Source organism: Nelusetta ayraudi, unplaced genomic scaffold (assembly GCF_046127955.1).
Source record: "Nelusetta ayraudi isolate G7.1 ecotype Tasmania unplaced genomic scaffold, CSIRO-AGI_Nayr_v1 ptg000128l, whole genome shotgun sequence".
NCBI lineage: Eukaryota > Metazoa > Chordata > Actinopteri > Tetraodontiformes > Monacanthidae > Nelusetta > Nelusetta ayraudi.
In genome coordinates, this window is record NW_027466178.1 from 899,286 (window position 1) to 922,691 (window position 23,406).

At 43.0% G+C, this 23,406-nt stretch overlaps 4 protein-coding genes across 5 annotated transcripts; 3 read left to right on the forward strand and 1 right to left on the reverse strand.

Annotated features, from left to right (window-relative positions):
- The first annotated feature begins 318 nt into the window (after nt 1–318).
- Nucleotides 319–3,470, forward strand: LOC142904539 (gamma-aminobutyric acid receptor-associated protein). The gene is made up of 4 exons (XM_076050700.1): nt 319–960; nt 2,101–2,179; nt 2,280–2,398; nt 2,493–3,470. Exons 1-4 carry the CDS (start codon nt 871–873, stop codon nt 2,571–2,573), a joined length of 369 nt encoding a protein of 122 aa, XP_075906815.1. The 5' UTR covers nt 319–870; the 3' UTR covers nt 2,574–3,470.
- Nucleotides 3,471–3,925: 455 nt separating this feature from the next.
- On the forward strand, nt 3,926–8,790 carry gps2 (G protein pathway suppressor 2). The gene is made up of 11 exons (XM_076050695.1): nt 3,926–4,094; nt 4,787–4,904; nt 5,467–5,576; nt 5,666–5,778; nt 5,894–5,973; nt 6,044–6,123; nt 6,203–6,374; nt 6,778–6,861; nt 6,952–7,028; nt 7,120–7,215; nt 8,273–8,790. The coding sequence occupies exons 2-11, from the start codon at nt 4,811–4,813 to the stop codon at nt 8,363–8,365; spliced, it is 999 nt and encodes a 332-aa protein (XP_075906810.1). The 5' UTR covers nt 3,926–4,094; nt 4,787–4,810; the 3' UTR covers nt 8,366–8,790.
- A 3-nt stretch (nt 8,791–8,793) lies between these two features.
- On the reverse strand, nt 8,794–17,308 carry LOC142904538 (eukaryotic translation initiation factor 5A-1). Of its 2 annotated transcripts, none has more exons than XM_076050699.1 (6): nt 16,985–17,308; nt 14,711–14,880; nt 12,550–12,654; nt 11,088–11,219; nt 9,598–9,673; nt 8,794–9,483 (listed from the first exon to the last, which is right to left on the reverse strand). In XM_076050699.1, exons 2-5 carry the CDS (start codon nt 14,876–14,878, stop codon nt 9,608–9,610), a joined length of 471 nt encoding a protein of 156 aa, XP_075906814.1. In that variant the 5' UTR covers nt 14,879–14,880; nt 16,985–17,308; the 3' UTR covers nt 8,794–9,483; nt 9,598–9,607. The 2 variants fall into 2 exon arrangements, with proteins under 2 accessions (XP_075906814.1, XP_075906812.1); XM_076050697.1 differs by having other exon boundaries at nt 14,711–14,883.
- Nucleotides 17,309–19,585: 2,277 nt separating this feature from the next.
- Nucleotides 19,586–23,323, forward strand: LOC142904458 (Y-box-binding protein 2-A-like). Its single transcript, XM_076050564.1, has 10 exons — nt 19,586–19,737; nt 20,626–20,689; nt 20,762–20,795; nt 20,912–21,001; nt 21,086–21,328; nt 21,466–21,545; nt 21,637–21,853; nt 21,934–22,047; nt 22,266–22,342; nt 22,734–23,323. The coding sequence occupies exons 1-9, from the start codon at nt 19,665–19,667 to the stop codon at nt 22,302–22,304; spliced, it is 954 nt and encodes a 317-aa protein (XP_075906679.1). The 5' UTR covers nt 19,586–19,664; the 3' UTR covers nt 22,305–22,342; nt 22,734–23,323.
- Nucleotides 23,324–23,406: the final 83 nt, after the last annotated feature.

A 23,406-nucleotide genomic window follows, 5' to 3' on the forward strand; every position in this document is an offset into this window, starting at 1 on the left:
TGTCATGTCAGCTAAAAGAGTCTCCCTGAAAAGGTTCCTTTAATGCTCAACAGTAGATTAAAGAGAATCCGGTTGCTTGGGATCTAAATTAGCTCCTCCAAGGAGCCGCCACATTAAAGGCTGCTGTCAGCTTTAGATGTAGAGCAGCAATATTAAAGCTAAAAAGAAAAATACTGATCAGAGATATTGTTGAAAGGTGGAAATTGCAGACAACACCAAATTAATGGTCAAATAATGGTGACTCTACGTTAAAGAAAAAAAAAAAAAAAAACATGGCGTAAATATATTTTCTAACCACAAGGGACATTTCGGATGTACGTGTGTTCCGGTTTGTCGTATTTGAGGACCGTGACGACGCATTTTAGGTCTAGAAGTGGCATATTTGGTTAGTGTAGATTGTTTTCCTGTCTCTCTAGCCCTGGGCTGGAACTGCTGGGCCTCGGTCACATGACAAGGACAGTTGCCTCATCACTGCTACTGCTCTCTGTGTTAGAGCGCAGCAGTTGATCAAAATAAAATAGTTCCAGGGAAACCCTCACTGTATATTTTAAAGGTGTGACAATTAAAAAGCTGAATAGAGGTTTTAAATACTAGGGGAAAACTCTGATTTAATGTACGTTCACAGTCAACGTTACGTTTGGACCGTCTTAACAATCACCAAGCGAAAGAGACTGCAAGCTACGTCATAGTGTTATTGTATCGTTCCGCCACAGTCGCACTAGGAAAACAGCTGGTGCAGCTAACAGCAGCTAGTCGATCTGAAACGCTGCTGTACTTGCGTGTTAGCGAGCCGAGACGAGCCCTTCTTTGAGGTAATCTATTCGCCAAAGCTCGGAGTGACCGACGTGTTGTCTGTCATCTCTTGAAACGATGAAGTTTCAGTACAAAGAGGAGCACCCTTTCGAGAAGAGGCGCTCCGAGGGTGAGAAGATCAGGAAGAAGTACCCGGACAGAGTGCCAGTAAGTAGCTTAGCATTTAGCAACATTAGCTAGTCTGCTTGTTTGTACCGTGTTGACCAGGGAGCGACAACTGATGACTTTTAACCACAACGTGTTGAAAATGCTACGCCTCTTTTGATTTGATTTGACTATGTCTTCAAGTCAATATATGTTTAACACACATTGGTTGCTGTAACCCACGTTTGGCTTAAATTTTTTTAGCAGTTGTTATAGCTTGTTGTTAGCCAACAGTGCTAAGCGCTAGAGGTGAACCAGCAGAGTCGCTTGGGCCTGCTGTCCAGGCCATTTAGCCTCCTTCGTCCTTCCGGGTGGGGATTTTGGTTTGTCTTTTAATATCTTTGACGACAAGAACGGTGGATTCTCTTTGGCCTTAAACCAGTGAACCAACCAAAACCCTCCAGTGGTCAGGCACACTGACTGGCCTAATGTCTCCCTTCGCAGGCTGGCTGCTGCTGTTGCGCTAAAAACACTCGTGGCACCGCAGTCTTAAAATAGTTCCCCTGAGTAAACAAACGGGACACTTGTTTACGCCGTTTTAATTCCTCTAGAAACCCAGCTTCACACATTTTTCTTATCCATGAAAACTGGGTAGTCAAAAGTTGCCTTAACTTCTTATCTGTCGATCTATTTTGAGATTTTTGTTTTCAATGCCATTAAACCGCTACTAAATAACAACACTAAATAGGAAATGGTATAAACAACCTACAGATGACATTCTAATAAAGTGTTTCTCTCTAAAACGGATATAAAATGTTGACCTTTGACAGTTGGGGTTTGAGCACCAAGGCAGCAGAACACTGGTGGTGGAATGTCTGGCCAGATGTTATGATTTCAAAAATGATTTTAATGACTGTATTCCAAGTTGTTCATTTTTTTTTGAGAATGAACTCACTAAGCCACAAAAGGCTTGGCTGGTTTTGCGACATATAGTGTCATGCAAAATGAATCATTGCACCTGGTTAAAACCAGTGCTGGTGTCTGCCTGACAAACAATACAGAGTAGTTTCACATCCCTTTTTCTTAGAAACCTGTTAAAAGTCCACAAAGCTTTTCTTCATACAACATTTTGTTTAGTGTGGAAACAATTTTTTTATTTTTTTAAAAAGAAGTTGTGTGTGATCTCGCTCTTTTTTTAATCAGGTAATTGTGGAGAAAGCGCCCAAGGCAAGAATAGGCGACCTTGACAAGAAGAAGTACCTTGTCCCCTCCGACCTGACAGGTAACCACCGCGAAAACCAACAATCTCCTCGTCATCTGGAGGCCCTCTGTGGTGTAATGTCATACAACAACTGTTGTAACGCTGTGTGTTATTCTGACAGTGGGCCAGTTTTACTTCCTCATCCGGAAAAGAATCCACTTGAGAGCTGAGGATGCGCTCTTCTTCTTTGTAAACAACGTCATTCCACCCACCTCTGCCACCATGGGCCAGTTGTATCAGGTACTTTCTCTTTCTAGCTTTGTCTCCTCCTTTCGGTAATGGCTTTTCTCTACATTGTTAATAACACTAATGTGTGTCCTGACTTGTGTCCCAGGAGCACCATGAAGAGGACTTTTTCCTCTACATTGCCTACAGTGATGAAAGTGTCTATGGGAGCAGCCAAAGGGAAATCTGATCCCACCCTTCTCACCCTCCCCCCAACCACTATCCACCTTTCTGAGACCTCCACAGTTCATTCATTGAAATATGAAATCCAGCTCAGCAGCATAGGGTTCCCACATTAAACATGTCAAATGCACTTTCCCCCCTTCATTGCCCCTCTCCTGTCTTTTGGTTTTGTTTTTTGTTTTTTTATTATTCAGTAGTCTGAATTGTATTTTCCTCTGTGTTTCTCTCCATTATCAGGCATAGGTTGTGGCCAGTTGTTTTACTAGTATATAATCATGATTTAATAAAACACAGCTGAAAAGTATCATAAATTAGGCCGTCGTTTTTCTTGGCGTCAGAAGAAGTAAGTCAAATGGTGTCGGTTCAAATCAGCCCACGGTGACACAGTCATTGGTTGTCTGTCTTGGCGACATGAGCTCAATTTGTGGTTTGTTTAGTTCAGGTAAATATATATAATAAATACGTATACCTAAATATAATCTAACCTTTCAGTTGAAGAAAATGTTTTCTTTGCGGCATAATTAAGGATAACTGTTTTGCAGCAGTTATTTTCCTTGAAACCTGAAGTAGTCGAAGAAATAAAGGTAGCAGGTACTGAAGTCTGTAGAGGAAAATATCACCTGAGTGGAGGATCATACAATTCAGACTGACCACTCATCTTCTGCTTTCAGTGGTAACTTTGTCTTGATTGCTTATGATTATTGTTGTTATAATTGTTAATTTTAGATGGCTTAATTTCTAAAAGTATTGTAAAGCTGAGTGTGTTTTCTTTTTTAAGTTTGTCTTTTCTTTTTCTTTTTTTTTTTTTTAAAAAAAAAAAGAAGGTTTGGACTCTACAGCTGCATTACTGGCGATTTCTCTCTATTCATGACCATACAAGATAAAATGTGATGAAAAATCTCAATGTCGTCTTTGTCTTCTCTTAGTTTTCAGTTTGTCAGCAAACAACGTGCGTAAACACATTGCATTGTTATTTTGTCTAGTTTGTAACATTGAAACTTATGAAAGTTCATTTAAATTAATTGATCTGAAAGGGCTTTGCACACAATACCACATACACACTGATGACATACACTTGACATAATATATAATATAATACACTTCAATCTTTGTCCTTGTGCTCTAGCAAGGGCAGCGGTATGGGTTGACTCGCTCTTTTTTCGTTTTAAGACACAATCATAGTTGAATAACATGTCCAAGCAAAACAGGTCAACACTAATTTAACTGTAAATTAAAATTAACGTGGGCACTCGAGAATTCCCGCATGCGTGATAGCTTGTTTACGTCTTTGTAAAAGTACGCTGTAGACACTACAACACCCACAATGCATCACGGAGGAAATGAGCGTGGTGACACCGGAAGCGCAATTTTTTTTTTTTTATCACCCGCGGCCGATCAGAATCGTCTTGCTAACGTCTCGGAAAGAAACTTCTGGCGTTGTGTTCGACTATTGCTGCAGTCACGTCACCTCCAGTTGAATCCAGCGAGGCCTTTACCTTCTCATTAACCGACCCACAAAGGATTAAAAGTAAGATTTCTCTTGTAAACCCCCGTAGCGCCGTAGAGAACCGCCGCCTGTGGAAGCTTCATGCTAAAGCAGCTAAATGAAGTTTGAACTAAAAGCACCATAAATACATACTTGTGCCTGCTAATCACGCTCTTTTATTAGCCCGTTGTTTGTGCATTAGCCTTGAAAACTAGTGAAACTAAAAGTGTTTAAAAAAAAAACAAAAAAAAAAACCGCTCAATATCCTCAACGCTAACTGTTAAACTGTTAGTAGCTAGGCCCGTCATTGCAAATAACACATCACTGTGTCTGTGAAGGTTCTCAGTCATCCAGCTCTTATTACAGTCGAAGGTTCGGTGAGGACAACTGGACTTCTGGTTCTAGTGATGCTGAAGACGTCACAACAACCAGAAGTCCAGTTGTTCTCACTGAATCTTCTAATTCATGCACTTTGCACACATCTTGCAATTCTTCCATTTTACATTTCAGACCTGGGTACCACTGGCTAATGTCACCTTTTTCTAATCCTCATACACACGGGGGGGTGGACCTAACTTAACTCTTGTAGTTTGACATGTCACTATCATATCACACACCACACATTTAGATGACAGAAAATGTCATGTGGTTTTAGAGTTTTCTTTCTAACAGGCTGTGTGTGTGTGTGTGTGTGTGTGTGTGTGTGTGTGTGTGTGTGTGTGTGTGTCCACCAGCTGGCCCCCCCACTGCCCGTCACCATGCCCGCTCTGTTGGAGAGACCCAAGCTGTCCAACGCCATGGCCAGAGCCCTTCACAAACACATCATGAGGGAGCGGGAGCGCAAGAGACAAGGTGAGCAAGATTGGCTGAAAGATGTAGACCACGGCTGGGCCAACTGTTTGACTGGTGGGGCCACAGTGGGTTGTAAAGTGTGTCAGAGGGGCCGGAGCAGCAGCAACAGCAGCAGATGGATGGAGTGTTTTGGTGAGCCAGCTCATTGGAGGAAAAAATATATCATGAGATATGTAGAAAACATGTTGCTTTAATGTCAATAGAAAATGAACCGAAGCAAAGTTGCAACAAAGTATTTAGCTCTTTATTGAAATGACTCTGAAAACACTGAAAACACAGCTAGTTTATGACTTACTTATTTTAATTTTTTCAAGTTCAGGGGGCCGGATTAATAAGCTTAACGGGCCGCAGTTTGCCCATGCGTGATGTAGACGATTTTTATAAATTGTGTTCTGTATACAAAGAAACAAATCCACAAGCCAACCAACCTTGACTTTGGATGTGAAGGCATGACAGTTGTGGAATACTTTCCGGCACATTTTAAATTCAAATGAGCCATAATGGAAATATTGCCTTTCAGCACAGTGGTCTTACATTAAATTCAATGTGTTTACCTGTGTAGAGGAGGAAGAAGTGGACAAAATGATGGAGCAGAAGATGAAGGAGGAGGAGGAGAGGAAGAGGACAAAAGAAATAGAGGAGAGGATGTCTTTGGAGGAAACTAAAGAGCAGGTTTGAGGGGCTGTCCCAGTTCAACAGTGATACATTCAGCTTTGCTGTGCTTTCAATCGTCTGATTCCAAACTGTGAACGGAAACTCAGGTCATGAAAATGGGGGAGAAACTTCAGGGACTCCAAGAAGAGAAACATCAGCTCTTCTTACAGCTGAAGAAAGTCCTGCACGAAGAGGAGAAAAGACGCAGGAAGGAGCAGAGGTGCTGTGGAGGAAGTTTCTTTCTCTTCTTTCTATACACTTTCTATCTTGCTTTTTATTTTTGCCATACACAAATGTAAAACCTACCCCCATTTTGGTGCCTGCTTTCCCATCAGTGACATCACGACTCTGACATCAGCCAGTTACCAGTCCAGCCTGCCCATGCACGCTAGCCAGCACCTCCTCAGCATTCCAGGTTTGGGCTTTTATTCATATTTCATCTCAGTCTGTGATGTGACATGAAACTAAGCAGCGTCCTCCACCAGGGAGTCCAGTGAGCCACAGTCGACCCGGTGCACTGCTGGGAGAGCGAAGCAAACAACTCTTCCCCGCCGCTGTCATTCCAGTGAGTGAAGGACAATGTCACATGACCCTGCTTCACTTCCCCCCAGCTGTGAGCCTCATGATGATGTTGTTGCCTCCAGTCTCGACACTACCAGACTCCAAGCTTCAGCTCGGCCTCAGCCGAGCACGGACAGTTCAGTGGCAGCCCGGCAGTCCATGAGCCCTACGGCGTGGCGCCCGCCCAGCACCCCGCCACCTACGGCCCGGGACCCTCCGTACCCGTCAGCTTTGCCAGCACCTCGCAGATCAGAGGTACAAACTTAGATCTATACATGGCTAAAACCAGAGCTTTTGTAAAACTGATACAGCAAAGGTTTTGAGAAGAAAAAGTTTGCATGCGTATTGAAAACTGTGCTTTTGTTTTGTTTTTGACTCGTCTCTTTTGTCCAATGGACTTTTTTTTGTGTTGTTTATACAACATCCACTAAAATAATTTCAGATGGCATATTTAACCAAAATGCAGCTGGTCTGAGTCTCTATGGGACTTTTTACATGGTTTTGGATAAATGGACACATTTGTGCACTTGACTCTGTATTCCACTGCAATACCAAGAATTCAACAAAATATAGTTGTCCACTTCAAACCACCCTCAGATTTTATGATTTGAAATGTGTTTAATCCTGTTAAATCAGACAGCGGTGCTTTTATCTCCAGGTGCGTCAGCGTTTCAGGCCATGCAGTACCTGCCGCACCAGCAGCCAGGATACCCAGTGCACAGCCACTTCACCTCCCAGCCTGGTAGCTCACTTCACCTCTTTGCACAACTTTTCCAACTGATCCTGCTAAGTGTTGTAGCACATCAATGAGAGCTTGATTCGTCTTCCCCAGGATACATCCCTGGAGCAGGAATCCCCCTCCAGAAGCAGCTGGAACACGCCAACCAGCAGTCTGGCTTCACTGATGCGGTAAGACAGCGGACCTGCACTGCAGTCCAGCGTGCTGCCCTCTTCTTCACCTCATTAACTGTGTGCTGATGCTCATCTCCCCGCCCTTTAGGGTGCGTTGAGGCCGATGCACCCTCCCACCATGCATCCCTCTGCTCCCGGGCTGCTGGCCACGCCTCCAATGGCCGTCCAAATTCCCACTGCAAAGGTGAGTCATTCAGATGCACTGCACAGACACACTTTGGATTTCTCTGGTTTCATCAGTGGGGGGCGCCGGCAGGACCAGTCAGTCCTAGCTAGTCCTCCTGGACTAACCATACTGAGAAAAGTACAATTTCCCCTAAATATGATAATAAAGAGTCAGTTCTTTTCACATCATGTAATATCCACTGGATGGTACTGCTTCCATTGTCGTATATTATGGTAGAGTTTTTATCCAATCATATTTCAGCTAACTTGTGTTGTCAGGTTATATGAAATCTGCCTGAGGCCTTCAGAATCAACATAGCAGGCTCCTGTCTGTCATCAGTTAATGCACAACAGTTAATTGCGATTCGCCAATCAGATCTGGAGTCTGCGATGCCTTACACTGAACTTGACACCTGGGCATCCTGTGATTGGTTAAGAACCTGACAGCCTCCTAGACTGAACTCAACCTGGAGATCCGGTTGCCACCACGTCGAACCAACAATGGCTGAGGAGAAGATGAAGATTTAGTTGCAGAATCATTGACGCAGCAGCTGCAGCAAAATGTTGAATTGTTTAGTACCGTAATTTAATAGTTCAGTAATTTGTTTCATTATCATCTCATTGGTCTCATAGGAAGTGGCAAAAATGTTTATTTTATTTTATTGGACCAGTTTAGACTTAGTGTTGGGGGACTTCTTAAAACTTTGTTGAGGAATCTCTGACAATCACCTTTTATTTGTGAGTTTTAACAAACTTTGTCTTAATTCTGATTTAAAAGCTCCGGAAACCACATTTGGCTCGACTAGGTTCCTTGTATGAAGGTGATGTGATGTCTCAGTGAGATTGTCTATGGATTCTCAAGCCGTAGTGACATATTGAGGGTAATATGACATGCATTATTTTAGGGAGGAGGACTGAGTCACTGAAGGCCTCGGGTGCACGGTGGCCCGCCACTGCGTCTCAGCATAATTGAGGCATCGCAGCTGTTCTGAGTGACTACAATGCAGACTAATTATGAGTCAGAAACTATCCGCGCCAACTCTGAGTGTCATCATGGATCTTCTCTCCTTCAACAGTCTCCGTTCCAGAGCTCCCCTCAGGCTGCTCCTCGCCACGGCTTCCTCTCCCACAGTCAGAGCAGCCAGAGGTTTTACCACCATGGAAAATGACCTGCAGAGGTTCCACCACTAGGAGGCGCTGCTGCTCCTCCTCATTTGGACTTTCCCCATCCTGTATTATCTTCTCTCTTTGGCTTTGCTGCCGTCACTTATTTTTTTCTGGCTTCTTTAACGGTGGAGAAAAAAAAAAAGCTGACCTGTGAAATATTTGACAGATACTGTCTGGCCAATCTGGAGGGGCCGTTCGATCACGACTGATATCAGAGTGCAGCGTGGCAAAAAGATATCAAATATTCAAAATCAATTCAATTTTGTGATCACTTAATATTGATGAGTATATTAGACCAGTCACACTTCATCCAGTTGTTATGTTGACTTGTTTTAATGCTTTGTATTGTTTTGTTTTGGCTCCCTGCACGCTGTCACATCACAGCTCAGAGCTTCTGTTGCGAAATAAAAATTGGATGCAAAACGGCGCCGACAGTTTCTGTCGTCTTTATTTCTTGTTTTTTTTTTTCTGTTGGACTTACATTCTGCACAGTTTGGACTCGCTGCGTGAAGACAAAATAAGGATCCCAAAGTGCAACAAGGGGCCTGCTGCCTTCAGCACGGCTGCTAACGGCTGCTTGTTTCCCCCGCAGGCCTGCACCAAAAGGCTCTCAAAGAAAACTGAGCTGGAGGTTTGATGAAGGACTTGATCAGATTTGCATTATCAAAACCAAGGGGGTGTGTGTGTCGGGGAGAGGGGGGGGGGGATTGTCTGTGTGCCATATTGGTAATGTTTGTTTAATGGACGTGTTTCAGGCCGTAAACGTCAACTGAAGAATGCAGATGTTTAGTTGGAGCCCTTCGTTCAACGGGAACATAGAAAAGAACACAAACATCACACAGTTGTGACTTTATCACCACCTCTTTCCCACGGTGGCGGCTTCGTAGAACACAAACCTTTCACCAGTTTTAAAACGTGACATTTTTGCGTGAATATTCACATAATTTGACCAATACCCAATTAATGTTTGTTTTTCTCTCCTAATGGAACTCAAGGGAAGATCAGAGTAGGGTTAGCAGGGACAGTATGAAAAACCAAGACAAACAAGAGAAAGAGGGAAAGTAGCATCGAACGGGCATCATCCCTCCTCTTCTCCAGGTCCAGTGCGTCTCATTCAATCCTGGAACACAAATCACAAGGACACTGACCTTAGAGGTCGGCACACAAACAAAAATGTATTTGCACATAGATTGAAACTTTGCACCTCAAAACTACATCAATGTAAATATTTTACCCGCAGTGGCTTATTTGTTGGCTATTGCTTTGATGCCGATTGCAGACTCTTCATTCAATGCACATAGAACGGTTACCTGAAAAAAAAAAAAGCACAGATGAGTTCTCGTAAATGACTTTGTTGTTTTCTATCCAAAACTAATTTTTCCTAAATTCACATTTTCAACCATTTACTTTAATTGTTACTGTGAGAGTTTTTGCAGAAATGTGTTTTATTTGTTGTTCGCATGGGATTTGGATAACGAGCTCTTTGCAGGCGTCCGTGTCTCCCACTACTGCAGCCAACTGGCAACCGCTGAAACAAAACGGCGTCACCGTGGGCGAAACAGTACTACTTGATACAACTACTAGAAAAAATAAAACACACCGGAAAGACTAAGTGGTCTAAATCAGGCAACACAATCAACAGAAAATATCACACCCCCCCGACGCCTAGTCATCTGGGGTGAACAGGTGAATGCAGTTATGTAATCTGCACACACCTGGCTTGTTAAACGTGATTTCCTCACAGCTCCTAAACCCACCAACCGCTAACCGACTCTGTATTCTCAAGCAGCTGTCGTTGACTAAATAGCATTTGGTCCAATGCATTAGCGACTCCCTCCATCAATCAATCAATCAAATTTTATTTGTACAGCACTAAATCACAACCAAAGGCGTCTGAAAGCTTCTTTGTACAATCAGAGGAAAACCAACTGATCCTCCAGAGCAGCAGGGATCCAGACTCCATAAGTCAGAGGTAGGGATGTTAACAATGAATCGATTAATTGTCGATTAAGAATTGAATCAATTCAATTTAATTTAATTAAATTAGTCCCAACTAATTGAACATTTTTTACACAGGGTTTTGTTTTTTGTTAAATGCTGTGGTGTATACCTGTAAACCTATAACAAGTTGCTTTTAAACAAAAAGTTGAAATGTGACCCATTACAGTTCAACTTGAAGTCAGAGGATAAATGTTTAAATGTAAAAATTGGTCACATTTGACCCTCAAAAATATTTAAGGGTGAAATAATGTGTTCCTGACACATTTTTCATTGTGACATTTCGGTTCTCAGGAAAAATCAATTAATTGTTAATCGGTCAATAAGGTCAATTAACTAACGATTAATGAATTAATCGATAATTTGTGTCCCTTGTCAGAGGTCATCTGACCTTTGACCAGTTGGGCTGGAAGTGAATGAGTGCTATTTCTAGATCAATGTTCCTCCAGAGCTGAAAAATAAAAAGGTTTTCTTCTCCTGCTGGTTTACTCTTTGATTTTATTTGCAAGTGATGACACAAACCACTGGGCTTGAACTAGATAAAGCTGCCAGTGTGGACACATAGAGCAGGGCCATATAATGATCAGCATTAACGGCCTCTGTGAGAGGAAGTTCTTCAGCTCTGTGTCAAATACTATTGGTTTTCCCCCATTTTTTTTTTTAACGATAAACATGTTGCTGTTAACAAGCTACGGTGGCCTGGTTGGATCAGGCAGCTGCACTGACCAGGATCTCCTCTCCAGCATCACTCTTGCAGATGATCTCCTTCCCCAGGTCTCCTTCAGGAACCTTCAGGTCCTCCCTCACCTCTCCGCTGTCCTGCAGGAGGGACAGGTAGCCGTCCGTGATGCCGATCAGCTGTCAGGAAGCACAACACCAGTTACCAACAGTTAGACGCACCGTCGACACTTCTTGTCCCCCTGTTAGACCGCAGGTGTCAAACCCTGACCCATGGGCCAAATTTGACCCACAATGTCATAATCTTTAGCCAAGGCCAATACACAATCACTGCTAGAGCTGGTATTATCCACATGTAGTGCTAATACTTGTTGTAATCAGATATTTAATATCATGCATCATTGCATATTGTGCTATTATATTTGTAACATTACATTTATAAGTTGGAATTATTACATTGAGTTGAATGTATAAATGTATTGAATGTTACGATATGTAGTGCTGGCGGTGTTCAAAACCTTGTGAGCAAAGACTGTGAAACTCATTAAGTCTTCATAAACAGTGACCTGGGGGGACCAGAGAGTGGTCAGCTGAAGGAACTGCCTTTGCGACCCATCCAGTCACAGGGAGGGGAACTTGTAGCCTGAGCTTGTCTTGCCACAAAATGATTTCAACAGGTCACACCGGAAGGAAGGATGGACCATTTGGCTCACAGCCAAATAAGGACCTGCTTCCTGACTCACAAACAATGACATTAACACCCAGCAACTGAAGGAGGAAGAATGGACATCCAATCAGAGGACGACACTTGAGAAGACATTCAGATCAGGAGTCAGATTGTTTGTCTTTGCATTTAAGGACTTTCTTGGGAGAAAGTTGTGAGTCTGACTCCGGCGACGGCCAGGACTCGACTCCAGAGATCTCTCCATCAGATCTCTGTACCAAATGTCTTGTTCTTCTGTTTACTAAAACTTGTTCAGATTCAACTTGTCTCTTTTCTTCATTAAACGAACACGCGGTTTGGTAGCATGATATTAGGTAAAGGAACCAAACCAACATACTACAAATCCCAGAAGAAATAATTGATCATGAAATTGGATTTTGCATGTGTGTAATATGAAGTTATTTATTGTATAGTATGAAGCTTTGCTTTGCTCCATATTCAGGTTGTTTGGCTCCATATAAAAAGGTTCACTGTTCTATCTGGAGGAAGATTTTGCTCAATAAATATCAGTTGGACCGAGACTTTGTCACAGTTTGACATTTTGGCCCCACTGAGTGTTTGAGTTTGACCCCCCCCCCGGACCCAAAACACACCATCCATCTGCTGCTGCTCCGGCCCCTCTGTCACATTTGAGATGCCATTGAACCAAAACAAATCAAAAACTTTTCCCACCCCAGGGCTAAACAACAAAAAACAATAACATGCCAACAGAAAATAAAAGGGCTTCTACAATGGGTGGAGAAAAGCAACTTTTGATGGAAGAGTGCCGGTGCTGGGCCACCTCACCTGGTAGTCCATCCTCTTGATGTTGGGGACATCCATGTTGTGAGTGGAGGGGCAGATATCCTCATACTTCTTACCGGAGAAGATGTCAATGCCAACCAAGTGTACCTGCATGACAAACGTAGACACACACGCAATAATAAGAATTAATGGGGGGATGGACAGACAGATGGACGGCGATATTAGATGGATGGACGTGAAAAAAACATCAAAGCCGAGTTGAGAGTGCGATCTTCCAAATGACGTGTGGAAGGCTGACGCTCGAGAAGATGGCCAATGAGGTCTCCACACAGCATGCACTCTTCACTTTTCTTTCACTTTTCACTCGAGTCAGACAGGATAGACGCTTTTAAGAAATTTGTGATAATTTATCAACTGACAGACAGACAGACAGACAGACAGACAGATAGATAGATAGATAGATAGATAGATAGATAGATAGATAGATAGATAGATAGACAGACAGACAGACAGACAGACAGACAGACAGATAGATAGATAGATAGATAGATAGATAGATAGATGGATAGATTGGGGGTAGCTGGAGGTGACAAAACTTCAAGGTTTTCTTTTTGCAGTTTCAGCAGCACAGCCAGAGCAAAGCAACAGCATCATCGCGATTTTATGCTCATTAAGATCTTTCGAGGGAGCATAGAAACAATCTGAGTGACTGGCAGACATGCTGGAACAACAAACACATGAAGCTAATAATGCACCACAGCTGGGTGTGTTGGTGCAAAACAGCCAAAACTTGTTTGATGATGGATTTGAAACACAGTGCAGAGGTGGAATAACTTAAGAAATATGAATGTGAGACGTATGAACGAGATTTTCTTTTTGATGCAAATACAGTAAATTCACTCACAAAATGTGTGTGATGAAACTTGGGTAGAGTGACGTAAACTTGGGTAGCAACTAGATTATGATAGTGTGATGCCCTTTATCAATCATGATAGCAGATGGTCGTTTACAACTGGATCAAATGCGGAAAACTACTTCCAAGACCCTCTGCTGTTTGGAAGCTGAGCCTTTCAGTGACCACAAGGAAGCTTTGCAGCTATTTGACTAAAGAACAACTCCAATTACAATCTAAATCTAAAGGAAGCAAAAATCACTTTCCTTCAAAAAAGTTTGCATGAACAATTAATGTGACTATTGTTGTGATTTTATATTTAATTTAATGCATTATAGCCGTGTGAGTGAGTATATTAGCTAATATTGTATGTATGTGTTAGAATTATTAGAGTTAGTTAAATGTTTGAATGTAATGAATGTTAATACATGTAGTCCTCTTATAATCATTTGCCCATCATTATCAGTACTTTGGGTTCATTCAGAACCTCAGAGTAAAGACTGTTACTGTGTAAGTCATTAAGCCTTAGGAACAGTGACCTGGGTGACCAGAGAGTGGTCAGCTGAAGAAACTGCATTAGCGACCCCCATAAAGTTTATGACCCATCCAGGCACGCGAACAAGAACTTTTCAGCCCAGGAGGTTATGGCAGGGAAGTGTTCCAGCAGACCAGATCGGAAGGAGGGTGGCAAGCCAGTCAAAGGAGGACAACACCGGAGATCATTTGCATGTTTTCATTATGGATAAAAGGACTGGGTCAAGGGACAGATAGCAGTCAGACTTCATGCCCTGACAACACTTTGTTGTTGCTAGGGTTTTGAACTCGGCCCAGAGCTCTGCATATGTGTATCCTGAATTGTTTATTTACTAAAGATATATTTAAATTGGCATTCTTCTCCTGAGACTCTTCATTCAACGAACACGCGGATCAGCAGCACGACACAAGGAAATAATCTGATCCAACACTATGTATAAAAGTACTTTAAAGAGACTGCTTATAAAACAACAAAAGTTGATTATCTGCACTCCAGAATCAAGTGTTGATTTGAAGGGTTAAAGTGTGTTTGCATCCTCTATTGAGCTCTGTAGAACATTTCTCATCTGCTCTAAAACTGTTCAAATGAAACATTTTACTGGCCCTTCCTTCCACTTTCACTTCATGTTTATCAGCTGTGTTTTTATTTTTAAAAACAGGCTGATTGTTTATTTGATATTTAATGTGATATTATGACAGATATTGCGACATCTCACTCGGGGGAGATGGAAGTGAATCTTAAAAGACCGAGGCACTGGTCCTCCAGTATTGACAGACCTTGGCGTGACCGTGCTTCCCGGTCTTGGAGGTGGACATCTCCACAATCTTGCAAGGTCGTCCTTTCAGCATCACAAAGCCATTTTTGCGCAGGGCTGAGCACTGCATGGGGTAGGTGGAGGAGGCCCCGGCATCGCCCGTCTGGAAGTCAAGGTCTGCATCTGCCATCGCTGCTGAGGAGGTCAAGTCAGGACACGCTCATTAGTCACATCCAAAAATGCTATTTACAATTGCAGCGCGCATCGTTTCATGTCAGGAATTGTGAGAAGAAACTGATGAAAATGTTACAACTGGAACGGCACCACAGTGTAAGTCACACAGAACTGTAATTCGTTATTTTCAGTACGACTGCACGTAATTCAATGGAACTATTCAAATACTTGGACCTACGCTGCTAGAATACGTTTCATAGAGTCAACGGAATTCAAGTATTATTTAATTTTGAATAGCACTTTTTCGAGGTGTTTTACAGAACCTCGTCAAACCAACTTTAGAATTTTTTTTACGAGGAGGCAGGGAAAACAGTGTCTTATTTCAGTTCCAATGTGGTGGTGGAGGAGATGGTAGTGGAGGAAAGTGGTGGTGATGGTGGAAGTGGAAGTGGAGGTGGCGGAGGAGGTTGTGGTGGTGATGAGGGGGTTGTTGCAAGTTGCAATTATTACAACCTAAAAGTACCATTTTTAATTGAAATAAATTCAAATTGGCAAATCGAATGTGTCGTGTTTTGCACTGATGGCCACTGATGGCCACCTGACACACAAGTTTTTCGTTCTCTTCTGTAATAAGAGGTGAAATTAAGGAATTTACAGTGCTGAAAAAAAAATCTCGCCTTTATTAAAAGCAAACATTTCACTAATAAACTAATAAAATGCCCAAAGTCCGGTGCACGGGCCAAAACCGGCCCGCCAACTGATTTTAAGTGGCCCGCGGCTTTGCACGGAAAACCACCGCTGGTCGCCACCGCCGCGCACCCCCAACCCCTGAAAAACGTTTGGGCACCCCTGACATAGAAGAACAGCCCAGACATCTAGGTTGAGATATTCAGAGGTTTATATCATCTAACTTGATAGTTGGAAAAACACGATACTCAAGCTTTTCTATTCAACTCAGAGGTAAAGAGTACAAGCATTACTTGGATAAATTTACCATACAACTGAAGACTAAATCAATATTGGATGTCCACATAGAACAAAAGTCTCAACAAGTCAATATTGAAGGGAAATGGATGACATACCAGTTTATTCCGAAGTCCAAAGTAAAAATGCAGAAAAAAAATCAAAGCTACTAACTTAACTTTTTTAATAAGTGTTTAGGATGAGCAGGATGTCAGTCAGGCTAACTGTCTGATGTCAATAGCACATTACAGCGCCCTCTAGTGGGGCTAGAATATCTCCCCGACAATATAAAACAATCGGCTCCCAGAATAAAATAAAATAAAATAAAAATAAATTAGACGGCTTCCGATCAAGAGCCGGCTCTCAATGAACCGGTTCGAAGAGACGGCTCTTTAAACCGGTTCATTGTGATGGAGCCATCAGTCACTAGGAGGCAGCAGCAGTAGCAGGCGGTGTAGCGGTGCAGTGTGGAGCGCAGCGGGCCGGGCTAAAGCTAAGCTGTGCGGCCTAGTTGGTACCACGTCCCCACGGCCCGCTGACGGTACCGATCATTTACTGTAATGGTGCTCGTTATCCCGCACTACTGATTGGTGACTGATTAGATAGAAACAAACAATTAAGAAGAAAAATGAAAATGTCCCACTAGTTCTTTAATAATGACTAGGCTAAGAGTGGTGATGCGAGCAGCGGAGTGAAGGAGTGAAGTTTTATAACCAGTTAACGACCAGTTGACTCACTGGGGGCAGACTGGGAGGATTTAAAGCCGCACACTGCCTGGAGAATACTTTAGAAATAATCCCGCATCTTAGAGCAGTTTCGAATGACTTAGGAAAGTCTCGAAAAATCAGAAAATGAGGCTGAATTCTGATTTATTTTAATTTTAATTTCGCTAATTGGGCAGGAAGCAGCCCGTTGCTATGTTGTTGTCAAGCTACATGATGATGTTGATGATGTTGATGATGATGATGATGATGATGATGATGATGATGATGATGATGATGATAATGATCTACCCGGGGTGGGGGTCCTCTAGTTCAAAGGAATAGCCCCGTAGTTATCATAATATAATGATTATACAGCTCCATGGGGACCAGTGCAGAGGCTAAACCGCCTGTTAAGGTACAAACAGGCGCCTTAGAGGAACTAATAGTAAACATACCTGGTGGTTTCAAGTCTCTCCCTGTGTGTGGTGCTCCGGAGCAGCAGCAGCTTCCAGTGATTTGCTCCCCTGGTTGTCTCCCTGCTTGTCTCCGAGCTAGCGGCTCTGCTCACCGGGATCTCGTCGCCTGCGATGTCGTCCTCCACCCTTTTCTACCTCCACCAAACCAAATTCACTCCGCTTTCATTTCCGTCCGTTATTCCAGATTGCACGTCACCCCAGTGTGAGTGAGATACGCAAGTGGAAGAGTGAGACACACACTGAGAATCCAGGCCTGTTATTTCTCTGCGCTCCTTCTCCTAACCGACCCTCACACAAATCCACTCTGACTGACCATATAAAACCTTACAGTTTCCTGTTTAACCTTTCACAATAAAATCCCCATCTCTTCAGAACAACAGCTGTGATGGTCATTTTAATATTGATACTAAGATGACAGATTGAAAACAAGTAGTGTTGTAGTACTGGGGGTTGGTCTTGGTCTTAAGACCACTTTCTAAGGGTCTCAGACTTGTAGGCATTTTTACTGGGTCTGGTCTCAGTCTGGGACTGGACAGACTGGCTGGGTTTTTTGATCCAGACCAGTCGAGACTCGACAGTTGAGACACTGTAATGACATGATAATAACTGTAAAGAATACAGCTGCTTCCTTATTTCACTCTGTTGGCGACACCCATAGTTAACCCCTTGCCTCCTTATTTCTAGTTCATTTGTTTCTTCATTTTATGACGCAAAGTTGTTGTTTTTTCAAAATGGTTCAAAATAGCTGGCAAAGTAGCAACAATGTTAAAGAAAATGATTGAAAGATACCTTCCTGAAAGGAAATGTTGCTGTTCCATTGATGTAGAAGCAAACTGGAGTTGGAAAAAAAAAAAGGTACTGGTCATTTGTTCTGTTTTGTTGTGATTTTTCTTTGATATGTACAGTCTTGGTCTGGGCTGGGTCTCGATACTCTGTCTTAATAAAATCTTGGTTTCAGTTGGTGCGGTCTAGACCACAACACTAGACACAAGGTTTTGCAATAGTTTTGTTTTCTTTATTTGTTTTATCCATCTTTCCATCCATCCATCCATCACCATATGTCAGGGTAAAGGTGTGGTGACCCTTGCCATGGATGGGATTAAAATCATGTCCTGTGCGGTGAGACTGCTAACCCCTGCACCATGTGTCATGTCAACAAATAAAATGAACTTTTAGACAAGCTGGAGATTGATGTTAGACAATAGGTTTGTGACACTGGTTTGAAAAACGTTACAATATTTTTGGAATATTTTTTTTTTAACACTGAACAGCTGGGAGAGGCTCTAGCAGACCCCTGCACCCCTGACTTCAGGAAAAGAAGGGATTGAAAATGGATGAATAGATATTTAATTTGGGTATTTTTCTTGGCTTGGGCACAAAATGTATTAAATTTTAGAACAAAGCATTCCTATTAGCACAACAAGAAAACTATAAGCAGCCAACAATTTATTTGATGTCATAAAATACAAACACGACAAATGTAGTCTATCATTTTTATAATCATGCAGTTGTTTAACGCGTTCTGCGTCTACGTTCTTTTTATTCTGACAGTAAAGTTGTGTATAGTCCGGCCTTTTCATCGCTAACTTCACGCGCCTTTATTCCCTTTCCATGAAAGCCTCCGAAAACCCTGTCCGTATTGTGTGCCTGTTCTGCGCATGCGCAGCTTTCCATCCTTGCGCCGTCTGAACGACTCAGCTCTTCCACCACGCCTTGTTCCGACCCGGTAGTTCACATTGATTCCACAAGGCCCCGTATTTACAAGAAGTGCAGCAGCAGTCACGCACACAAAAGTCATCGCATGTCTACCCCAACATCGACCGTTATCTTCTAAAGTTTAAAGGAACTCAAGTTATCAAGTGTGCCTCTCCGCCTCACTTTTTACATGTACATCTTCCGGCTTATGCTATTTTCTTTTCTTTTTTTCCCTTTTTTTTTGCCCCTTTTTACATTTTGCTTCTGTGCACAGTCGGTAGTTGTGCGGGCAGTTACAGTTGCTAAAGTTTGTGCGGAAGTGTCTAGTTAGAAGTAAGGAAACCATTTGCCCCATGAAAAACACTCTAAAACCTTGCCTTATTTTTATCAGCAGCAAATTAGTCAGGATTGGAAGTCATGATGTAATGGCTAGGTTTTGGGGATTTTTATTCCCTTTCATTAATTTAACCGCAGTATCACCATAAAATCACTTAACAATTAATCACTTGAATCCCCGTCATGTACATGAGATTTACAATGGTCATAATTATGTCTCCAGTCTCACCCCAGAAAATTCCACCTGATGTCAGCGCAAATAACTGGGAAAGGAAAAATAATCCAAATAATGAAATGGTGGGTTGGCACAAGTTCGGATGGAGGAAATATCCTCCTAAAATCCCTAAACCACAGTTTAAATGAAACAACGTATCACTATAGAAAAGATGCAATGACCACCATGTCGTTTGAAAGGGCAAAATGCTGAGGAAAAATTACAGCGTCTGCCAGCAGGGGTTCTTCTCATTCAGAACAACAACACGGCTGTACCACGAGATGGCAGTCGTGTGACAGAAACAACGGCAGCTGGTGGCGAGCGCTCAAATAGACGACGAAGAAGAGAAGTATTGGAAGAGCAGGAGGAGGGAGGGAGCTGGAGTAAAGAGTCGCTTCCCGGCTGCGAGCGAGCATGACGGACGCCGAAGCGCAGATCGTTGCTCCACCTGCGGACGACAAGCCGCAGGTGGAGAGGAAAATCATTGGTGGGTGCATTAACACTTTAACACCTGTTGATAGTACTGTTGCAGTCTTTTAAAAGACCTTCCAAGAAGTTTCGGTTTCTTTCTTTTCACAGGGCTTTTACAGTTGCGGGGTTTGCACTGATTTTCTTACAGGGGTTTTTTTTCGTGAAAGATTTTGGAACACAGTGCAATGTATGAGAGTCACGTTCATGTTGTCCACGCAGCATGGCGCCCAGCCACAGGTCCACAGGTCCACCGGGCCAGTCAACCGCTGCTGTCATTTAGCGCCATTCACTTGTTTTACGTCACGTGTCAAACTTTTATTACGTGCCACTTCAAAAGTCATTCAAACTAATTGGTTTCTGAGCAAATGAGTGAGCACAAATGGGCTTCACCTGTATCCGTCACCTGTTTTCTTCTTTAATGAATTTACTACACGGAAAAGCATGTTTATATATGGTACTCTTTTTTTTTTTTTTTTTCCTTTAAACTATTAACAGCAAAAATAATTGGACTTCGTTCGCATTAAATGGCTCCTTAACCTTAACACACGTCCCAAATTAGGTTGTATCGGCTGCGGCGCGCTCCCGCCGAGGAATGCGCGCGTCCTCACAGGTGGAAATCATTGCTCTGAGAAGGAACGCGCTAATTATTATGAAAACCTTCTATTAAATTGTCCTGTTATACCGTCTCCTTTAAATTGCATCAATTATCATTGTTAGTATTGGGTCAATGTAATGGGGTCCCCTCTCCCTCTCTCTGACCTGGTTTCAAAGTCTGAAGGTTAATGATTGACACGCAGTTCTCTCGTTTCATCTGAATACCAGCATGAGTTATTTTCTTCTTTATCATTTTATTCTCATGGTTACTGGTTGCCGATTTCCTGATTATTGCCTTTTTTTTTTGCAGCCACTTTGGTTCAGGGGACCGTAAAGTGGTTCAATGTGCGGAACGGATATGGCTTCATAAACAGGTACTCACCTGCGGTTCATCACTCACCTGCTACCGCCAGTCTGCTTGAATAATTAAATTTCACTTGTTGCAGGAATGATACCAAAGAAGACGTGTTTGTCCATCAGGTAAGACAAAGGGCTTCATCAGTCGATGCTTACTTGATGTATACAGAGGTTAAAAAGTCTAATCGTTGTATAAGTTGCTGAACAATTAGAATATTTTCCATTGTTGTTCTCTTCAGACTGCTATTAAGAAAAACAATCCTAGAAAATTCCTCCGCAGTGTAGGAGATGGAGAGGTTGTGGAGTTCGACGTAATTGAAGCAGCTAAGGTAAAAAAAAAAAACGAAACTAATTTAAGACACACTTTCAAAAATCAACAGTTTAGGTCTGCTGATTATTAAACGTCTCCTCAGGGCTCAGAAGCCGCTAATGTAACCGGACCCGGTGGAGTTCCAGTCAAAGGCAGCCGCTACGCTCCCAACAAACGCCGCTTTCGCCGACGGTTCGTCCCTCGGAGCCCTCAAGGTGATGAGCAGTTGAGGGCGACTGATGGCCAGACCTCTGCTCCAGAGGGAGAGGTGCTGGGGGAGGACGGAGGGCCGAGACCACCACTGCGGCGCAGGAGGCCCCGCAGAACACGAGCACAGCCTCAAGATGTAAGATGAAATGCATCAAATCAATCAACAATGAAGAAATTATTATATTAAGTATTGTTATTGATAAATCAAGTTGGGTTACGACATTTGCATCGAAAAGGGTTGAAATGTAGCAGCAGACCACTGCTCTTTTTCAGGGTGAAGTTGCTGATGAGCAGAGTGAGGGAGGGCAAACGCAGCGACTGCCACCGCGCAGATTCTGGCGCCCGTATCGCAGGTGAAGTGCCAACGTCCCCTGTGCTGTGAGTTTCATCTTTCATGATGCAGAAAGAGAGCCGGTTAGCAGATTTCACTCTGGGTTTCTACAGGCCTTTTCGTCCTCGGCCACCTGCCGATCAGGCTGGAGATGAGCAGCAGCAGCAGCAGCAGCAGCAGATCAGTGTGGAGGAGCCGCAGCAGGGTGAGGACAGGCAGACAGAAGACTCTAAAGTCGTCCAGGCTGACGGGGACGTGGCTGCAGGTCAGAGACAACAGCGCAGCGTCAGACGTCGCAGGCAGAGGAACTCTGAATCCTCCTCCACTAAAGTGAGTCTTGCAGGAGGGTTTTGTCTCAAACGTGGCTAATGCACGGCAGAAAGTAAGGCCTCCTAATTGCCTGCACGCAGAACGACACGGAGAAGTCTGCGTCAGATCCTGGAACCCCACCACAAACCACCACCACCACGAGGACACCACAATCATCACCAAAAATCTCCCCTGAAAAACCCAAATCTGCAGAGGTAAAGTGCAAAACCCTTTTTTTATTTTTATTTTGAATATCCAAATTTGACAATGCTTCCCAACTGCGGTGAAGCAATTCCCCAAACATAAAATGACATACAAAGAAAATTGAAGGAAGCAAAAAGTATTAAATTGGTAAAGAAAAGGACTCATTGGAAGTGAGAAGAATCACAAGTGACCAGCATTCAGAGCCGTCTTCTATCCTCTTCCCCTCCAGGAGGTGGCGCCTACAGCCATCCCAGCACCCGCTGAGTGATAGCAGGAGGAGCAGCGCCATGCAGCCCTTGGCAAGAGGTGGGACCCTCAGCTCACTCTGGGTAGAGGGGGTCAGCTGTCAGTGTAGTGTTCATCTGACATCACAAGACAGTCTCAGAAGTTTTAGATTGGCAGAGATTTTTTTTTTTTTTTTTGCTCTAGGGATAAATAATGCATTTTAAAATGAAATTTTAATTATGCTTTAAGATGGAATGCAACTTTTTTTTTATTAGTTGTAGTTGTATAGTTGTACTATTATTAGGCTAAGAGCAAGGACTGCATCCAGGAAGCAGTCATTCATTACTTCACCCATCCATCCATACACTGTCAGAAGCAGCCGTGACATCCCGCTGGCTGGATCTCACCTTGTGCTCCTTTCTCTGACACTAAAATGTCTGCATCGTTGCCATTTTATTCTCCATTTTTGCAGAGCCCTGGGTTGGACACAGCCGGACCTCAATTTTGCGAACGCATGCACAGCTCTCCCCTCCCTGCACTCCTCCATCCACACAGCCTCCCCCCTCTCCTCCTGTCTCACCCAGTCCAGAGGCCAGTGTTGGAGAGAGAGAAGGAGAGAGATGGAGGGCTGCGGCTGGATGAAGGTTTGGTGGTGGGTGTTTATATAGTGGAAAAAATGACCTCTTTGAAAAGGAATAAGAATGGCCACCTGTTAACACCCTCAGAACACTTGTAACGTTTTTCTTTAAATGCCCAGTTGGGATGCATAAAGTTGTTTATAGAGGAGTCAGCCTTGAGTTTTATTTAACATGTATAAATTTGGTTGAAGAGGGGAAAGTGAAGCAGTTGTGAGGTTGGTAGTGCATTATGGGAGTCACTTTAGTTCAGTTGCTGCCTCATCCATTCTTTGAAACGTGTGAATCCCCTTGTCTCCCTGTTTTGAGGCAAGAATGGTGCTTTTTTTCGTTTGTGCCTTATGTATGTGTGTACTTTTCTTTGGAGGGGATTTGTGCAATCTCATTCATTCAGAAACATGTTAATAAATAATGTTTGCAGACCTCAGGATGTAGTTCTGTTTCTTACTGTTGGCCTCCCCTCTAGGAAGATGCTGCTTTTGACTGCAAGTTTGTATTAAAAGTGATTTG